General features: G+C 41.9%; 1 protein-coding gene across 1 annotated transcript in view; it reads left to right on the forward strand.

Moving 5' to 3' along the window:
- The window catches only part of ADCY1 (adenylate cyclase 1), a 141,382-nt gene that overhangs the window by 105,584 nt on the left and 15,997 nt on the right, over window positions 1-19,801 (forward strand). Inside the window, exons 11-15 of the mRNA XM_063304216.1 lie at window positions 12-101; window positions 7,203-7,459; window positions 8,151-8,277; window positions 15,537-15,653; window positions 17,466-17,612. Of these exons, the coding sequence (XP_063160286.1) occupies window positions 12-101; window positions 7,203-7,459; window positions 8,151-8,277; window positions 15,537-15,653; window positions 17,466-17,612 (738 nt within the window). The remainder of the gene's footprint in view (window positions 1-11; window positions 102-7,202; window positions 7,460-8,150; window positions 8,278-15,536; window positions 15,654-17,465; window positions 17,613-19,801) is intronic.

The raw sequence follows: 19,801 nt of genomic DNA on the forward strand, positions 1-19,801 counted from the left end.
TTGTCTTTCAGTGTTTTCCAGGGTGCCTGACAATACAAATTAGAACCATTTTGTGTATTTTTATTGTGATCCTAATTTACTCAGTGGCACAAGGCTGTGTGGTAAGTAATATCAGCCTGTAAATAAATTGTTACATTGTTTTGTGGAAGGTCCCCTCCTATCAGGGGGTATCGTGTGAAGGGCCACAAAGGCAATTACTCTTGGTGGCTCCTCCCCTAATCTGGAAGCAAGAATGGCTCCCACTCTTATGGCCATCTGGAGAAAAGTTAAAACCTGGCTTTTTCGAAAGGCTTTTAATGATGAAGGAGCCAGAGGAAGGTTCGCACCATTATTGTCTGTTTTTGCTTAGAGATCTGTTGTTTTTATTATATGTTTTATCCTGTCTTTGATTTTGTATACCACCAATGGAGTGGGACAGTTTATAAATAAATGAATATCATCAGTGAGAGAGGTACTATCCTATCAGCTTGCTTTTGGGAATGCCTAATATTAACTGAGCTCATGGGTTTGAAATAATACACAGACTGACAGATTTTGCCCCTGCCATATATTGCAGTAACTATATGCTTTTCTTCTGATGTTTACTTTAGAGTTATTTTCAATTTACCTTCTGCTCATTAATAAAGTTTCTTTTTAAGGAGAATATTGAATTAAATTTGTAGTAGCTTTCTGTTCTCTATGTTCCTTACTTGTTTGCCTTAAGTTTTTTAAGCATTTCCTGGGTCATAAATTTGCCTACAAAATATAATACAAATGATTTCTAGTTTATCTTATATTTCACTGCACTACATATAATTCCTTCAGCAAAGGATCGTTACTTTGTCGTGGTGCTGGAGGTTGAGCACCTCAATGATGCCATAAGCTAAACCGTGAAGGGCCACCCAAGACGGGAAGGTCATGACAGAGAGGTCAGACTAAATGCGATCCCTGGGGAAGGTTATGGCAACCCACCCCAGTATTCTTGCTAAATGGATCAGTACAACCAGAGATATGTCGGTATACCATCGGAAGATGAGACCCCCAGGTCAGAAGATGGTCAAAATGCTACTGGGGAGGACCAGAGGATGAGTTCAACTAGCCCCAGATGTGATGATGCAGCTAGCTCAAAGACGAAAGGACGGCTAGTGCCCGACGGTGCTGGTGGTGAACGGCGAATCCGATGTTCTAAGGATCAACACACCATTGGAACCTGGAATGTAAGATCTATGAGCCAGGGCAAATTGGATGTAGTTATTGGTGAGATGTGAAGATTAAAGATAGACATTTTGGGCGTCAGTGAACTGAAATGGACTGGAATGGGCCACTTCATATCAAATGACCACCAGATCTATTACTGTGGACAAGAGGACCACAGAAGAAATGGAGTAGCCTTCATAATTAATAGTAAAGTGGCTACAGCAGTGCTTGGATACAATCCAAAAAATGATAGAATGATCTCAATTTGAATTCAGGGCAAGCCATCTAACATCACAGTGATCCAAATATACGCCCCAACCACAGATGCTGAAGAAGCTGAAGTAGAGCAGTTCTATGAGGATCTGCAGCACCTACTGGACAACATGCCTAAAAGAGACGTTATTTTCATCACAGGAGACTGGAATGCTAAGGTGGGCAGTCAAATGACACCTGGAATTACAGGTAAGCATGGCCTGGGAGAACAAAATGAAGCAGGACATAGGCTGACAGAATTTTGCCAAGACAACTCACTCTGCATAACAAACACTCTCTTCCAACAACCTAAGAGACGGCTTTATACATGGACTTCACCAGATGGACAACACCGAAATCAGATTGACTACATCCTTTGTAGCCAAAGGTGGCGGACATCTATACAGTAAGTAAAAACAAGACCTGGAGCTGACTGTAGTTCAGATCACGAACTTCTTCTTGCACAATTTAGGATCAGACTAAAGAGATTAGGGAAGACCAGCTAGATATGAGCTCAGTAATATTCCTAAGGAATATTCAGTGGAGGTGAAAAATAGATTTAAGGGACTGGACTTAGTAGATAGGGTCCCGGAAGAACTCTGGACAGAAGTTCGCAACATTGTTCAGGAGGCGGCAACAAAATACATCCCAAAGAAAGAGAAAACCAAGAAGGCAAAATGGCTGTCTGCTGAGACACTAGAAGTAACCCAAGAAAGAAGGAAAGCAAAAGGCAACAGTGATAGGGGGAGATATGCCCAATGAAATGCAAAATTCCAGAGGTTAGCCAGAAGAGATAAGGAATTATTTTTAAACAAGCAATGCGCGGAAGTGGCAGAAGACAATAGAATAGGAAGGACAAGAGACCTCTTCCAGAAAAGTAGAAACATCGGAGGTAAATTCCAGGCAAAAATGGGTATGATCAAAAACAAAGATGGCAAGGACCTAACAGAAGAAGAAGAGATCAAGAAAAGGTGGCAAGAATATACAGAAGACCTGAATGAGCCTTAAGAAGGTTGAATGGGCCTTAAGAAGCATTGCTAATAACAAGGCAGCAGGAGACAATGGCATCCCAGCTGAACTGTTCAAAATGCATTACCTTGACAGCAAGATGATGCTGTCAAGGTAATGCATGCTATATGCCAGCAAATTTGGAAAACACAAGAATGGCCATCAGATTGGAAAAAACCAACTTATATCCCCATACCAAAAAAGGGAAACACTAAAGAATGTTCAAACTATTGAACAGTGGCACTCATTTCACATTCCAGTAAGGTAATGGTCAAGATCCTGCAAGGTAGACTTCAGCAATTCATGGAGCAAGAACTGCCAGATGTACAAGCTGGGTTTAGAAAAGGCAGAGGAACTAGGGACCAAATTGCCAATACCCGCTGGATAATGGAAAAAGCCAGGGAGTTTCAGAAAAACATCTATTTCTGTTTTATTGACTATTCTAAAGCCTTTGACTGTGTGGACCATAAAAAAATTGTGGCAAGTTCTTAGTGGTATAGGGATACCAAGTCATCTTGTATGCCTCCTTAAGAATCTGTATAACCACCAAGTAGCAACAGTAAGAACAGACCACGGAACAATGGACTGGTTTAAGATTGGGAAAGGAGTACGGCAGGGCTGTATACTCTCACCCTACCTATTCAACTTGTATGCAGAACACATCATGCGACGTGCTGGGCTTGAGGAATCCAAGGTTGGAGTTAAAATCGCTGGAAGAAACATTAACAATCTCAGATATGCAGATGATACCACTGATGGCTGAAAGCGAAGAGGAACTGAGAAGCCTTATGATGAAGGTGAAAGAAGAAAGTGCAAAAGCTGGCTTGCAGCTAAACCTCAAAAAAACCAAGATTATGGCAACCAGCTTGATTGATAACTGGCAAATAGAGGGAGAAAATGTAGAAGCAGTGAAAGACTTTATATTTCTAGGTGCGAAGATTACTGCAGATGCTGACTGCAGTCAGGAAATCAGAAGACGCTTAATCCTTGGGAGAAGAGTAATGACAAATCTTGATACAATAGTTAAGAGCAGAGACATCACACTGACAACAAAGGTCCGCATAGTTAAAGCAATGGTGTTCCCCATAGTAACATATGGCTGCGAGAGCTGGACAATAAGGAAGGCTGAGAGAAGGAAGATTGATGCTTTGGAACTGTGGTGTTGGAGGAAAATTCTGAGAGTGCCTTGGACTGCCAGAAGATCAAACCAGTCCATCCTCCAGGAAATAAAGCCAGACTGCTCACTTGAGGGAATGATATTAAAGGCAAAACTGAAATACTTTGGCCACATAATGAGAAGACAGGACACCCTGGAGAAGATGCTGATGCTAGGGAGAGTGGAGGGCAAAAGGAAGAGGGGCCGACCAAGGGCAAGATGGATGGATGATATTCTAGAGGTGACGGACTCATCCCTGGGGGAGCTGGGGGTGTTGATGACCGACAGGAATCTCTGGCGCGGGCTGGTCCATGAAGTCATGAAGAGTCGGAAGCGACTGAACGATTAAACAACAAACATATACTTCCATTATTTTGTAAAGGTATATGAATCATTTCATACTGCCACTATATCCTCCTGCTTTGCTTCAACCTCTAAGGGACAGTGGTTTCCTCAAAACAATGGAAGAGAATTGGGAAATCAAAGATTGTGGACTAGTTTCCACATGAATGTGCATCAGCTGCAAATCCAGCACTTTATAACTCAGTACTTGCAGAATAATATCCATTATTACATGAAAATATACAAGTTTTTTTCTGTGGATACTTTCATACCTATGTTTTGTACCACTTTGGAATCAACCAGTAAGAGAGACTGCCTTAAAGGAGAGGGTGGTACATCCCCTTGTCAAGAGGCCATCCTTTCACCCGTTGGTTTTAGACAATGTTCATCCAGTCTCCAGCCTTCCCTTCTGGAGAGCTTGGGGTTAGTGTGTCTATCCTAGCTCTCCGGGATCTCTTGGTGGCTTTTGAAAGCATCAACCATGGTATCCTTCTGAAACAGCTCTTGAGGTTGGAAGTGGGGAGCACTGTTTTGCAGTGATTCTCCTCCATAGTTGGGAGGGGAGGAGAGGAGAGGCAAGGTCAAGCCCTAGGCCCCTCTTACATGGGGAGCTTCACGGTCTGGGCAAGGTTATTTGGCAACATGGGGTGTGATATCATCAGTGTGTGAATGTTACTGGACTACATCATGGTGCCGGGCAGGTGATGCTGTTGTGGTGCTGACTCTTGCCTGGAGGCTGTAAGGGCCTGGATAGAGAAGAACTCAACCCTAGCAAGACTGAATGGCTTTGGGATTTTGGACCCTCTCCCCCAAGTGTTGCCATCCTTGACTCTGGACAGGGTTTCACTCCCCCAGACAGAGTTGGTGTGCAATGTGGGGATCCACTTGGACTTGCAGCTCCTGCTCAAGGAGCAGGTAACAGCCATGGCCAGGGGATCTGGGCCCATTCCTGGACAGTCCTAGGCAGCTTGCAGTCACTCATAACTTAGTTATTTCCCAACTGGATTACTGCAATATGCTCTACATGGGACTGCCTGATCCAGAATGTGGTAGTGCATGCCATTCCAGGTGTTCCTTGCTTTGCCTGTGTTACACTACTGTTATGTGAGCTACACTGTCTCAGTTTCTTTCCAGGTGCAATTCAAAGTGCTGGTTATCATCTTAAAGCCATGCATGATATATGGCCTACTTATTTGTTGGACTGCCCCTCCCTGAGGGTATCTGCCCATCCCATCTGCCCACTGGACAGGATGGGCATTCTCCAGGTGCCTTCCCTTAAACAATGTTATCTGATGGGACCTCAGAGACATGCCTTCTCAGTAGCTGCTCTGGTCCTACGGAACAGCCTCCCACCTGAGGTCTGGAAGGCTGTGAAGACCTGGTTCTTCCACCAAGCATTGGTTTAGGATAGGGAGGAGTCAGCAATTGTGGACCTGATGGATATTAGGATACCTTGGTGGGGAGTGTGCTGCTTTGTGTATGGGTGACATGATAGTTTATTGTTGTTTTTATTAGTTTGTTTTGAGTTCCTAGGATTATTGGATATAAGATAGGTGGCCGTATAGGTTTTATTTATTTATTTATAAATAAATAAATATGTTCTGCATCTGTTGATCTCATTGTCACATATATGTTTATGCATCTGTTGATCTCTATGTCAAGCAGAAATGATAGTAAAGATGTGGTCCCTCAGAGAGACAGCTAAGCTGTCTCTCTGAGGGATCACATCTTTACTATCATTTTTGCTTGACATAGCAGATGGGTTTTACATTCCATCTATTGAGCAATGTCATCTGTTTTCTCTGTCACAAGGTCTCCTCTCTGGGATAGCATCCCCCCAGAGGTTTAGTTGCCATAACCGTGCAATCCTTTAAAGTATCTTTGAAAACCAGTTCTTTCTTCAAGCTCTAGAATAAGTCTGGCCATGTCCATCTGGAATGTATTTTCTGTTTCAGCTATGGTATATAGTTGTTTGCCTATTATGTTTATTCTGTTTTGCTTGGTTTTAGATGTTATGTTTGTTTCTTATGCATACACTACCCAGAGTCATTATTCAGTTGGGCAGCCTTATAAATCTAAAGTATAAAAAAACCAAACAAATAAATAAAGTTCAGGTTGTTTTCTGATTCAAGGGAAACTGCAGCAAAGCTTATACTTTATTTAAACTGCTGCCATTCTTGTTCCCATTCCATTTTCCTTCTGGTAGGAATTCCACTACTCCCTCACCTTGGCCCTTTCTTCCACATAAAACTTTAGTCTCACCATATGCAAGAAGTTTTTCTCTTCACGGGGAAGAGAGTGCTTATGTCACTCTTCCCCAATCCAGCCACCACAGGAACATGCAATGTTGGTCACAGTTATTGGGAAGGGCCATTTTCTTTTTCCTTGCAGTTTCCCATCAGAGCAACCTCTCAGTTAAATGCAGATAAATACACATGAATATAAATACTAAAAGGCATGGAGGGTGACACTAGCGTTTTTTTTTTCTTTTTTGGGTGGAATGGTGGTTAGGAATTTTTTTTTACTTTTACTCCATGACTGCTGGTACCTCAGTAAGTGAAATGGATTTTATGACATTGTTTGCACTTTTCTGTTGATCAGCTGAAGGAAAACAGGGTGGCCATGGAGGCCAAGGTATCCTCTGCATGTTCTGTGTTTTTCAAGTTCAATAGAGCAAAGTTCAATGCAGGATGGTTCCAAACTTTGAGAATGAAACTAGTGATATGGAAATGCCATGTACTGTAATGGTTCATTCATACAGCCAAATGATCATTTTGAGGGAAAGTAGATACAAGACATTCTATATCTTTTCTCTTTTTGAAGTTAATAGCATATATGGGAAGAGAGAACAGTTCTTGTAGGAAAGGAATTTCATCTTTTCCTGTCCTATCCCAGACCTGGTAGAAATAAATTCGACATACATGACAACTGCTAGTCTATTAGGAAAACATTCATTATTACTGAAGGGTATTTCCCTTCCAAAGCTAATAATTATGAGCAAATGGAGGGAATTTTACCAAGATCACAGCAGGATATGATAGAATAAACTATCTACCAATCCATATATACACACACAATGATGATAATCATCTCTCCCTCAAGGAAAATACTTTTAAAACAAGCAATTGCAAATCATACATTTAATTTCACAGACAGTTTGCTCCTAATCCTGAAGCTATCACATGAAGACACATATGTCCAAAATCAACTTTATGGAATTATTTTAACAATAAGCATGATTTAATATGTGCTTCCTTTTTTCCTGTAGGTTGGTTGCATGCCTTGGATCTGGAGCACTAATTCCAGCAGCTCTATAGTTATAATTTCTCCCAGTGGGACAAATAAGACAATGACTGAACTTCCATGTGATACAGCCCATTATGCATTTCTCTCCTGTGTGGTGGGGACTCTGACCCTTGCAATATTTTTACGTGTATCTTCTATGCCAAAATTGATCCTCCTACTTTTTGTTATGATTCTGTATATAGTTATTTTGGAACTCAGTGGATACCGAAAGGCAGTAGGGTAAGTATTTGCATAATTACAGATGAGCTTCACTATTGTTTCCATAGTTTATCTTCACACTTGTAATGCAATCCTCCTGTACAGAGGGGAAGGGGTTGTAATATGTGTGAGAGATTTTGAAAGTGGTCTTTAGCTACTTAGTCTTCCATAGAACAAAGCCCCATATAGTGTTTGTTCATATCTGTCCCCATTTTTCTTTGCTTTTTCTCTCCATCTCCTATTATTTCTTCCACTCACCATCTTAACTTAGATTATTAAAGCCCTTGGTGCAGGAACTTACTTATTTTATATAAGTATCATTATAATGCATGCCTTGTATCTCCAGCAGAATCAAAAGCTAGGATCATGATAGAATTCTTTCCTTCATTATACACTTCAGCCTGTGTCTCAGCTGAGGGAAGAAGACTGCAGTGGAAGCATCAGAAGAGAGACAGAGAAACTTACAAAAAATAGGGGAAGTTCCTGCTCTCCTCCACAAATTCAGAAGGGCCAATCATCACCTTTCCCATTGGCTGCTGCTTCTACTGCTCTTTTTATATTCTGTTACGCCATCATGTTGCCCATACTAAGTAGTAATAGTATACTTCCTGAATCCCAACAGTTTTAGACATGGAATTATCAGTCGTCATATTTTCACTTCTTGAGGATGGCAAAGAATAAAAGGTTTACGTATTTTTTTTTCTTTTTAAAGGGATGGCTCCTTTTATATACGTGGCTATGAACCAATATTAGCCATCTTACTGTTTTCCTGTGCTTTGGCACTTCATTCAAGGCAGGTGGATTTGAAGTTACGTTTGGACTACCTCTGGGCTGTGCAGGCAAGAAATTCTTTTTATTTTTTAAAGCATTGTGTTAAGTCCCCAGTTTCTATACCTTCTTACTGTTTATAAGGCTAGGCAAATAATTTTAACTAACAAATTACCCATCAAATGTATATGGAAATATAACCATATGGACTGTATAAATTTGGGCAGTGGGCAAGTTCCAGCCCCAACTCCTCTTCCTGGTAGATTTCCCTTGGCCTTTTCATCTTCTCTTATGATCCTCAGCTTTGTCAGCTGCTTCTTATTTATCTTTGCCTCAGGCTGATTCCTCCTTCTCCATTGTTTTAAGGTAGTAGATGGGTGGCCCATACTTGTTGTAAGCCAAGGGGAGGGCAAAGCCTCTACTCTCAGGGCATTAGTGAGAAGGCATCAAGGCATGATGGGGGAGTCTGGAGTTTGGGGCAGGAGGGATTTTTAGATAGGATTGTATGAGATAGAAATGGTCCAGTGTAGATCATTCCAAAGCAAGATAGTCTTCCAATCTCTTGATAATCTCTGCTTCTAACTCAGTAATCCCATCTTGGTGACTGAATTGCCCTGTTTTTTGGCCTCAAGATGCTGTTGGCAAACACCAGATCTGTCTGTAATAAGAGTTCAGTCATTCACAATCAGTTTGGTGGTGGATGAACAGGCAGATCTGGTGTGTATTGCAAAATCCTGGTTGAATGAGGGTGGAGATGTCACTTTTTCAGAGGGCTTAGAGTTCTCCAGGTGTACTAACCACATGGCTGCCCAGCAGTATTCCTCCCTGAACTACTGGACTTGGTCTTCAGGTTTTGGATTCCCCTGCCATTCCCCTGCCATTTGGTGTTGGGTACTTCAGTCTACAAGCCTTGGGGATGATTTGTGGAAAGCCCAGGAGTTTGTGGCCTCCATGGCAACCATAGACTTGTCCTAAATACTCTGGACCAGTATATGTAGGGGGTTACATGATAGATCTCATTTTTGCCTTGGAGCAGTTGTTTTGAGATATGGATCAGAAGGAGATTTCTATCACCCCTTTGCCGTAAACTGCTGACACCCTGGCCTAAGTGAATCTAACTACAATCCAGGACCTTTGTAGGGCAAGTGGACCCATTAAGATAATCCACCCCAGTCACCTAATGGACCCAAATGGTTTCCAGTGGCGAGTTCCTGGCTATCTAGCAAGCAATTCCATCAAATTCCTACTGAACCTCTGGCAACAAAAAGCAACCCAAACATTTGACAGGATTGCCCCTAACAACCTATTTTTGTTGGATCCAGGAAATTAAGTGACAGAAACTCCATCTGGAGCACTGGTGGAGAATGACAAAAACCAGACCTAGTATAGATACATGCCCATATTCAGGCTTACACCGTGATGATCAGAGAGACAAAGCACCTTACTTCCATCAGCCTTGTCTAGGATGGTGAGGTCCCTTATAGAGAGTATCACGTTGGCTGTTCTGACCAATTTGTACAACATTTTACCAATAAAGCTGTTCAGATTCACCTGAATCTTCATGGTCAGACTGCAGGGTGATGATTAGGGCAACATTTTGCCATTTATCTTGAAATTATTTTGGCCTGTGAACTCTGTTGAAGTGAGTACAGTACTCACTAGAATGTCTTGTGTCAACTGTGGGCTTGAGTCATTTCTCTTTTCACTCCTTAGGGGAACTGCATTTTGTGTGGTCACATGGATATGGTGGATTGTCAACCTTCACTAAGCTAGGGCTGTTGCATGTAGTACTGAAGAAGGCTATGGTGTGCTCCCTCCTAAAGTAGACCTTCCTGGATCCAGTGGTTTTAGATATTTACTGCCCAGACTCCAACTTGTCTTTTTAGTTAGTTGGCAGATCAGCTACAGAGCACCCTAGAAGAAGCGAGTCTGGGACAGAAACAGCATTGTTTACTCTAGTAGTTTATTTTTGCCAGGATCTGGATACAGATAGTACACCCCTTCTGCCCTTTTAGCCTTCTCAGCAGCCTTTGATATCATTGATCATAGTATTCTTCTGGACTATCAACAAGGGTTGGGGATCACCCTGTTGTAACAGTTCCTGCTCTGTCCTTACCAGTCAGTCTCAGTTGCTGGTGGCAAAGGAAGAGATGTTGACTCAGTGGCATCTTTTGTGGGGTGCCACAAAAGTCACTCTTCTATCCCCTATTTTTTTACATCTCATGTAGCCATTGGGAAAAATCACCCAACACTTTGGGATATGGTATCATCAATATGCTGATTATATCCAGCTTTATATTGTTACCCCAGACCATTTTGGAGGCTCTGTTGATACCTTAGTTCAGTACCTGGATGCTGTTAGGATCTAGGATAAGATGGAACAGGTTGAAGCTGAATCCAGGCAAGATGAATCCAGGCAAGCTGTCCACCAAGGTCCTTTGTTCACATCTAGTATTGTCTCTTGATGGCAAAGCACTGCCACTAAAAGAGTTGGTCCATGACTTGGGGATCTTTGTGTACTCACAGCTCCTGCTAGAGCAATGGGTGAAGTTGTATCCAGGGGAACCTTTGTCTGGCTCTAGTTGGTGCATCAGTTGTGGCCATATCTGATAGAGTCCTTGATGCTCTCTGAGCCTTGTTGTTTTCTTGCAGACGTTTCATTGCCAGACTAGACAACATCTTCAGTGCAAAGAGGGAGTGGGCCTTGCTCTCAGTTTATATACTGTGGCTTGCCCTGCTTGTATTGGTAGGAGTGTTGTTCTCTCATTGGGAGTTCTTTGATTGGACTGTTGTTTGCTGCTTGGTTGATTGCCTGAGTTAATAGTTCCTTGATTAGGGTGTATTGTGCTGTTTGATGGTTCATCTGGTGTTAATCCTAGTGTTGATTTTTGCATATCTGTGTGTTGACTGCTGGCAAGGAAGTGTACTGGTCTTTTGGCTTTTCTATTGTCTCTTTTGAATGGTATGTCAGTGTTGTTTACTTGTTGATGTCTGCTTTGTCTGAGTGCCAGGCTTCCAGGAATTCTCTGGCATTTTTGGATTTGGCTTGCTTTAGGATGCTCACAGTTTCCCAGTTGAAACTATGGTTGAGTTTGTCCATGTGTTGTGAGATTAAGGAGTTCTCATTGTGTCTTCTGACTGCTAGTTGGTGTTCGTGGATGCGCTCTGCTAGTCTTCTGCCTGTCTGTCCTACATAGTGGCTGTTACAGTCTTTGCATTGTATGTTGTAAATAACTCCTGTTTTTTCTTCTTGGGTTATTGGGTCTTTTGGCTTGCTTAATATGTTTTGAAGAGTTTTAGTTGGTTTATGTGCTACGGTGATGCCATGTGGTTGTAACAGTCTGTTGGTGGTTTCTGAGATGTTTCTGATGTAAGGCAGTGTTATCCTTTTCATAGTTTCCATTGCTTGGGTGATGAGGCACTTTTTGATAAAGTTGAGTGGGTATCCATTTTGTTGGAAGGTGCTGTGCAGATGTTCTTTTTCTTTTTTCTGGTGTTCTGGGTTGCTGCAGTGTGTAAGTGCTCATCTGAATAATGTTCTTACACAGCTCTCTTGTGGAAGGTTGGATTGTTACTTTAGTAGTGGAGCACTTGGTTGGTGTGGGTAGCTTTTCTGTAGACTTGTGTTTCTAACTTACCATCATTTCCTCTACTGATGAGGACGTCCAGGAATGGCAGTGAGTTGTTGTTTTCTTCCTCCCTTGTGAATTTTATTCCATTAAAGATGTTATTGATGGTTTTGTGGGTTTCTTCCAGTTGTTTCTTTTGTATTATGACAAAAGTGTCATTGCTTTTGCTTCGCATTTGCTTCGATTGATATCTGATAGAGGAAGACCTAAAAACAGTTACATATGTCCTCATTACTACTCAGCTGAACTGTTGCAACACATTCTGTATCAGAATGCCTTTAAAGACAATTTGGAAGCTTCAGTTGGTTCAGAGTGGAATGATCTGTATGCCAATTAGCACCCATTTTGGATAACATACTACATCTGTGCTTTGAGCCTTGCAGTGCCTTCTGATAGGTTTCCAGCAGCATGTTGAAGTGTTGTTTTTTGATTCCTGGCAATTGCCTGGAAAAGTCCCTGCAGTTTTCTTGGCAAGGTTTTTCAGAAGTGGTTTGCCATTGCCTCCTTCTTAGGGCTGAGAGAGAGTGACTGGCCCAAGGTCACCCACCTGGCTTTGTGCCGAAGGTGGGACTAGAACTCAGTCTCCCAGTTTTTAGCCTGGTGCCTTAACTAGACCAAACCAGAATGGATTCAACTGATAAAATCATCTCACATCACTTCCTTGCTGGTGGGGTAGGAGTGAAATCAGAAGATGCTGCTTTTCAGTAGCAGCACTGGCTCGGTGGAACAGCCTTCCTGATTTCATTTAGGAAAATTGAGCTCTTTCATAGAGCATTTACAACTTAAAACTAGCCATCAAGCTTTAGCTTAGTGATGTATGTTTTGATCCATCATGTCTGATCATCTTTGTGGTTTTTATTGATTTCAGACATTTTTATTTAAATTACTACGGATCTTTTACTTATTTGCTGTAAATCACTGAGAGTTGTATTTGACTGCAGTGGAATATCAGTATAATAAACAAATAAACACTTTATGTCTCTTCAGTGTAGCACATTCCTATAGTCATGGCTAGTGAGATACCTATACTGTGACAGGTAAGGATATGGAATGGAATGAGTAATTTTTATTTGCCTGTCCCAAACCTTTTACAACACATTCTTCATTGTGATAATTAATGCTGCACAACACATGTAAGAATTTCCTTCACCTCCGCAGACAGTGTAAAAACTTTCTAAAAGTTCTGTAGTTTAACTTTGTGTTGTATAAAAATTGTTTTCTTTCTGTTGGTCTTGAATCTCCTTGCAGTTGTTTTCAGTGAATGATCTGTCATAGTCATCAGTCTTACAATAAAGTATCACCACGCTAGAAGCACATTAGTATTACAGGAACACATTAGCATTACAGCTTACCCTCCAAGGACTGGGTCTCTTTTAAGGGAAACTTCCCTTCTTTCTTGGATTGACATCAGCTTTATTCTTTATGACTTTTGATACTGCTGTCTGATTCCTGAAGCCTCTCTTGCCTGTCTCTCCCAGCTTCTCCAGTTTAGCTACTTGGGCCTTGAAGGAACAAACTTACCCCATGAGAACCCAGGAACTCACTGAACTCATTGCTCAGAAACTTACATTTCTTGTAGCAGTTACTACAGCATGCCAAACAAGTAAATTGGCTGCTCCTTCTGTGAACTCCTTGTTTACAGTCTTTCATATGGATAAATAGTAATGAGACATGTTTAATTTCGTCTGAAAATTGTTTCAGATTTTCATGTTAATCAGCATATAAATTATTGGGATTGGAATTAAACATGACGATGATCAATAGGGCTGTTTGTTGATGGGGCTTGATTGGATTGTGTGTTTGTGTTGGTTAAGGACCCTGGCTGGTTAAATCTGCCTCACAAATATTGATGGCGGTAAGGGTCTTACTATAGGGATGCGATGGCGCTGCGGGTTAAACCACTGAGCTGCTGAGCTTGCCGATCGGAAGGTCGGCGGTTCGAATCCGCATGACAGGGTGAGCTCCCGTTGCTAGTCCCAGCTCCTGCCAACCTAGCAGTTTGAAAACATGCAAATGTGAGTAGATTAATAGGTACCACTTCGGCGGGCAGGTAACAGCGTTCCGTTTAGTCATGCCGGCCACATGACCACGGAAGGGTCTACGGACAAACACCAGCTCTTCGGCTTTGAAACAGAGATGAGCACCACCCCCTAGAGTCGGACACGACTGGACTTAATGTCAAGGGAAACCTTTACCTTTACCTTGGTTACTTGCTGGTCCCCTGGCTCACCCTGAGGCTTGGAATGGTTGACATCCTGCCCTGTCTGCTGATGAGGTTGGATGAGGCTGTGGAAGTCGCGGAGACCACAGAGACTCAGGACTGTGGAACCACATAAGCTATGGGAGTTGCACGGGCTGTGGCCATAGAGGACTCAGGCTGGTGAGGGCCTCAGAGAGTGGGATCCACGAGGGCTGCAGAGGCTGCATGGGTTGCAGAGGCAGCAGAAGCCACAACTATGGGGATTTGGGCCAGTGGAGGCTGCAGAGGCCACAGAGATTGTGGTAGTGACCTTGGAAGCCTGGAAGATCATGGTGGTAGCCTTGGTGCTTGTGAAGGCCACGGAGACTCAGGGCACACCACATGGAAGCTCAAAGCAGCAGAGTTTTCACTCCCTCTCTAGACATTTAACCTATGGAGTATGGTGACCTGGACCTCCTGAATGTTATTGGGTGGGGTGGAGGCCCGTGGGTGCTGGGGCCCTTTTGAACTTAGGAGGTGATTTGCCCCACTACTCAGGTGGGGGAGGTAAGCAGGACTGGGATGTTTCCTTTTTCTTTTTTCCTTCCCCTGCAGGGGCTGGTTCCTCCGTGAGTGACTCTGGTTGGACATGGGTAAGAGCCCATATTAGGGATTACCTTGTGGCAATAAGGGTGGCAAAACATCAATATTTCTCCGCCCTTATTGCATCTGCTGATAGCCGTCGAGCAGCCCTGTTTAGGATGACCTGTTCCCTATTGGGTAGGGAAAGCCCCTGGAACATCTGTTGGACTGTTGTGAAGATTATTCCAGCTATCTGGTGGATAGTCACTCAGATTCATTCCATCTTTGACTGGACAGAGCAGGCTGAGGTGTGATCTGGGATGGTGGTCTGATCTGGGATGAGTTTGAGCCAGTGACTCCTGAGGAAGTGGACAGGGCTCACCGTGCTGTCAACTCAGATACTTGTTTACTAGATCCTTGTCCCTCCTGGGTTGTGAAAGCGACCAGGGAAGTGACCCGCAGTTGGGTCCATGTGGTAGTGTTGGCCTTTTTGACAGAGGGGGTGGTGTCCCCAGCCTTGAAAGAGGCAATGGTGCACCCCCTCCTCAAGAGGCCATCCTTGGATCCAACAGTTTTCGATAACTATCAACCAGTCTGCAACCTTCCCTTCTTGGGGAAGGTTATTGTGAAGGTGGTCAGCCTGCAGCTGAGGAGAACCCTGGAGGAAACAGATTACCTATCTTTAGCTATCCTTTGGAAGCTGAAAGATCCAAAAGGGGGATTGATCAGTGCAAACACAGGGAGGGCTTAGTGAGGATCAGTTTCTGAAATCCAAATGGAGTAATTCTGTTTCAAGCACCTCTACTCTGAATTTCTGATCATTTTCATTATTTACAATGCAGTCTATTCCTTTCATAGTTTCCAGTGGTATTTCATCCCTACCAAGACTTTTGATGTTTGCAGCCTTCATTGTTTAGAACGTCATTTTTTCTTGTGATAGGCAGAAGAAGAGAGAGATGATATGGAGAGAGTAAAACTGGATAATAAAAGAATTCTTTTCAATCTGTTGCCAGCACATGTTGCTCAGCATTTTCTTATGTCTAATCCAAGGAACATGGTAAGGAAGATAATTATTTGTTTTTCAAGATTTGTGTCATGCCTTTTCATTTCTCCAGTGCTTTAATTTCAAAGAAATAATAATAATAATAATAATAATAATAATAATAATATAAAAGTAGCATAGAAATCCACAGATCCAGCAGCAGCAAAGAAGAATTACACAGGAGATAGTCCAAAGAGCAAACAGTTTGGCTAAAACTCCAGAAGGATCAACTAGATGGATCTCCCAGGCAGGGGACTCTCAACCTTGTATAGAGCAGCAGAAAAAAACTGGTTACCTTGCTTTCATCAGGTAAACAGTACATTTTTATTGGGAAATGCAGAGCAGCCTTTCCTGATGAATAGTATCATATTGAGGAAATCCTACAATAACAGCTTAAAATATCATGAATAAATTCTGGATTATGCTTTGAATTTAACAGGAAATAATAGTGTTTATCTCTTTATAAATTGCATTATAGATAAAAGTTTGAGTTAGCTTATTTATAAGAGAGTCACTGGACTTTTCTCTCAGCTCTGCCATGAAACTCAAAAGGTAGATTTGAGTAAATACCCACTTCTCAGCCTAACCGGCCCTCCAGTACTGTTGATAATGGGAAATGGGGGACCACATAGCTCTTAATTCCTTGAAGACAAGAAATACCAGATATAGGTGTCAAAAATAATCTTGTTGAAGGTAGATGGAGATTATAATCATAGGTCAAGAGATGGTTGTACTTGTTAAAAACTTCAAGTTACCATTACCATAATAATATGTCCCGTTTTAATTCAAGCCAATCAGAGCATAGCACACATATTTTATTTTTGTTCATTATGCCCTGCTCTGAGCAGTTCTTATAGATGTTCAAAATTTACATCACAGAAGAAAAGAGCGACAGTTTCCCTTTTGAGATTGATTGATTGATTAATTTGTCAGTCATACTTATTTACTGCCCATCTCATGGTACAACTCTGAGATAAGTAAACTGCAGTGTGCTTTCCCCAAGAAATGAATGTCCCACACTTTGTATTTGCATGACTGAAGAGTGTTAAGCAAGGGTTCCGAGCATTTGAAAAACACTGAGAAGCATTAATTCTCTCCATCATTCTGGGTAACAGAATGAAATAGCCAATACCCAAAGTGGCTTCCTCAAAGTCAGGGGAAGCCTTCCAATAAAGTGAAGATACTGACAACGTAGGAGTATTATCAGCATCCTTTTCTACCAGAGATAACATGACATTAGCTCAGGGTTACCTGAGGTTTATTACCTGGAGTTCCAGGTAGATCAAGAGATCACTAAGGGTTCGAGAGATCACTAAGGGTTCCCTGGGAGCTCATGATTTATTTAAAAAATTATTTCAAATTCAGACAACTTCACATTAAAGAGGTACATGTCATTCTTTATTTTTAGTTTAAGAACACTGTTAATGCATACATATACAGGCTTACCCGTGAAACGAATAAAATAATTTTGTAACTTCTGGCCTATATTTGAGCCTGAATGTGCAGGGGTTCCCTGAGGCCTGAAAAATATTTCAAGGGTTCCTCCAGGGTCAAAAGGTTGAAAAAGGCTGCATTAGCTACTAATCTTATAGTTACTACTTGAAATTATCAGTCAGTATGCTGGCAGTTTTTATTTTACAAAAAGTAAGGGAACATTGGAGAGATCTTCATCTTTTAAGAAGCCCTTTGTGTTCTTTGCTTTCTGACAGCAAGGATGGAATAACTAAATTTGGCTAATTTAGTCTGGATTCAGTCCACTGATTTTTAGTCTGGATCCAGTCCCTTGAATTCTTTTTGTCTAATAAGAAATGTAATCATTTATTTCAGGACCTGTATTACCAGTCATATTCACAAGTGGGAGTGATGTTTGCTTCCATCCCAAATTTCAATGATTTTTACATTGAACTGGATGGCAATAACATGGGAGTAGAATGTTTACGCCTGCTAAATGAAATTATAGCCGATTTTGATGAGGTAAGAACAAATTTGTCTTTAATTTTGCCATTGGGCCAGTCTGTCTCTCTCAGCCAAACCTACCTCGCAGGGTCATTGTTGTAGAGAAATAGGAGGCTACCTTGAGCTTCTGAATAAAAATTGGAAGGGGAAATTATAATGTAATATAATAATTTATAAGCAAAATCAGCTGTTTAATACCAATTTCTGATCAAATGGACATACAGTCTCCTAACTGGGGAAAATTCTTACAGTTAAATCTGTTGAGTGGTTCAGTGATTTAAAATATCTCTAGAAGGGGTTAAAAGGAATTATGTCATACAGCAGTACAATGCCCCACCATTTTAGATTGCAGGCTAGCTTGAAAGTTGTTGTTTTTTTGTTACGTCTTTGTTACATTAGACTTTCCTTTGCCTCTCACCCAATATCCTCCCAACATGTAGGGCTGATTCATGGAATAATAAAACTTGAAGGCTCTATGTCATTTTCGTAATGAATTAATTGGTATTTTTAGTACATACAAGATCAGCTATACTTCATTGCAGCTGCTATGTTCTTTCCTTATATCTGTCACCCCTTTGAGGTAGAACAGATCAGGAAACAGACACCACAAGAAATATTAGAATTCTTTTGATATAGACTATAGTATCAGAAACCTGAAAGCTTGACAGCCTTTTTCCTTTCCTCCCTCTTATGCCAAGAAGAATCAAGGTGGAACATTCTTGAGTTTCTGTATCACGCTTTTCTGTTTTCCTGGCTAGGCTCATATTTCACCAGTCGCTGCATACAGGTAGTCTTCACTTAATGACCATTCATTCAGCGACCGTTCAAAATTACGATGGCACTGAAAAAATGGCCTTATGACCTGTGCCCCTCAGTCACTTGATTAAAATTTGGGTGCTTTGCAGCCTGCCCACATTTACAACTGCAAGGGTACTTCAACTCTACCCACCCACCTCATGCCACCATAGCAAATTCCAGGCTTCCCAGCCTGCATTCCTTCACCCAGCTGCCTCCTCTCCCAGTTCCCCACACATAACTTTTGCTTTTTTTGCCCAGCTGCCACAGGCGAAGTAGAAGCGCCTGGCTGCCTTTGCTGAGTCCTTTTTGGACCCAGCTTCTCCGGCAAACGTTTTCTCCATGTGGCTCCTTTCAGAATGCTGTCTTTGGAAACTTACGCTATCTTCTTTGGGGGTCTCTCAGCTGAGATGGGACGGGTGGCCTTGCACGGCGGGGCTGGGTGCAGCACTTTCAAAAGGGCAGAGATGCAGGGGGGGAGATGGGTACAGGGGAGTTGAAGGCAGTGTTGGGGGCTGGGAGAAACCAAGCCCGGAATGGCTTGGATTGGGGTGGGTGCTCAGGCTAACATTGGGTAAAATTCATTTAACAATGGCAAGGGGCATTGCCATCGCTAAGTGATGCTATCTCGCTTTACAACCTCATGGCTTAGTGATGGAAATTCTGGGCTCAATTACTGTTGATAAGTGAAGTCTACCTACTGTATTTTCTTCAAGGCCATCTCTGTAGTCCTCTATCCCAACCTTTTTATTATTTCCAACCAAGTGCAATGTTGGAAAAAAAATTGTAAAGAGGGTTGGGATTCTTTCTGTCTGTCTGTCAGCATGATATCTTTCTGAATATTGAACAGAATGGGATCAAGTTTGGTGGGGGGGGGGGGAGTAACCAGCAAAAGAAAGAAGAAAGAAAGATCAAATTTGAAAATTATCTAGATGAAAGGGAGGGAGCCAGACCCCCCATCTTTACTCAGATCACCACTGTATCGCTCCCTGGCATCTCCACCGCAGAGGCAATTAGCCAGTGGCTTGGATCGTTCCTAAATCCTCCATTCAAAGCCCCACTCCTTTCTCCCTTGGGGCTGCATGGCCCAGAGTGAAGCTATTATTAACAGGTTGAAAAAAAATTCCAGGAGCTGTGCTCTGCATACTTTCCCTTCCTTATTGTATTAAACAAAAGAAGCAAAAATAAGTAAGTTTTGCTTAATATGCTGAGTTAGCATGCTGTTGCAAATTATAGCAGGCCATTATTTTGGATGGATCCAGAATCATTTTTCATGGTCATTGAAGTCTTTAGAGGATATTTGCTATAGACATGAGGCTTTAAAAAGGATAAATTCTAAAACAAGTGATAAGCATGCACAATATTCTTTGTTATCTAAAATATTATGTAATGTTTAACAGTTTTATGTTTTA

The sequence above is a fragment of the Candoia aspera genome, chromosome 4 (genome assembly GCF_035149785.1).
Source record: "Candoia aspera isolate rCanAsp1 chromosome 4, rCanAsp1.hap2, whole genome shotgun sequence".
NCBI lineage: Eukaryota > Metazoa > Chordata > Lepidosauria > Squamata > Boidae > Candoia > Candoia aspera.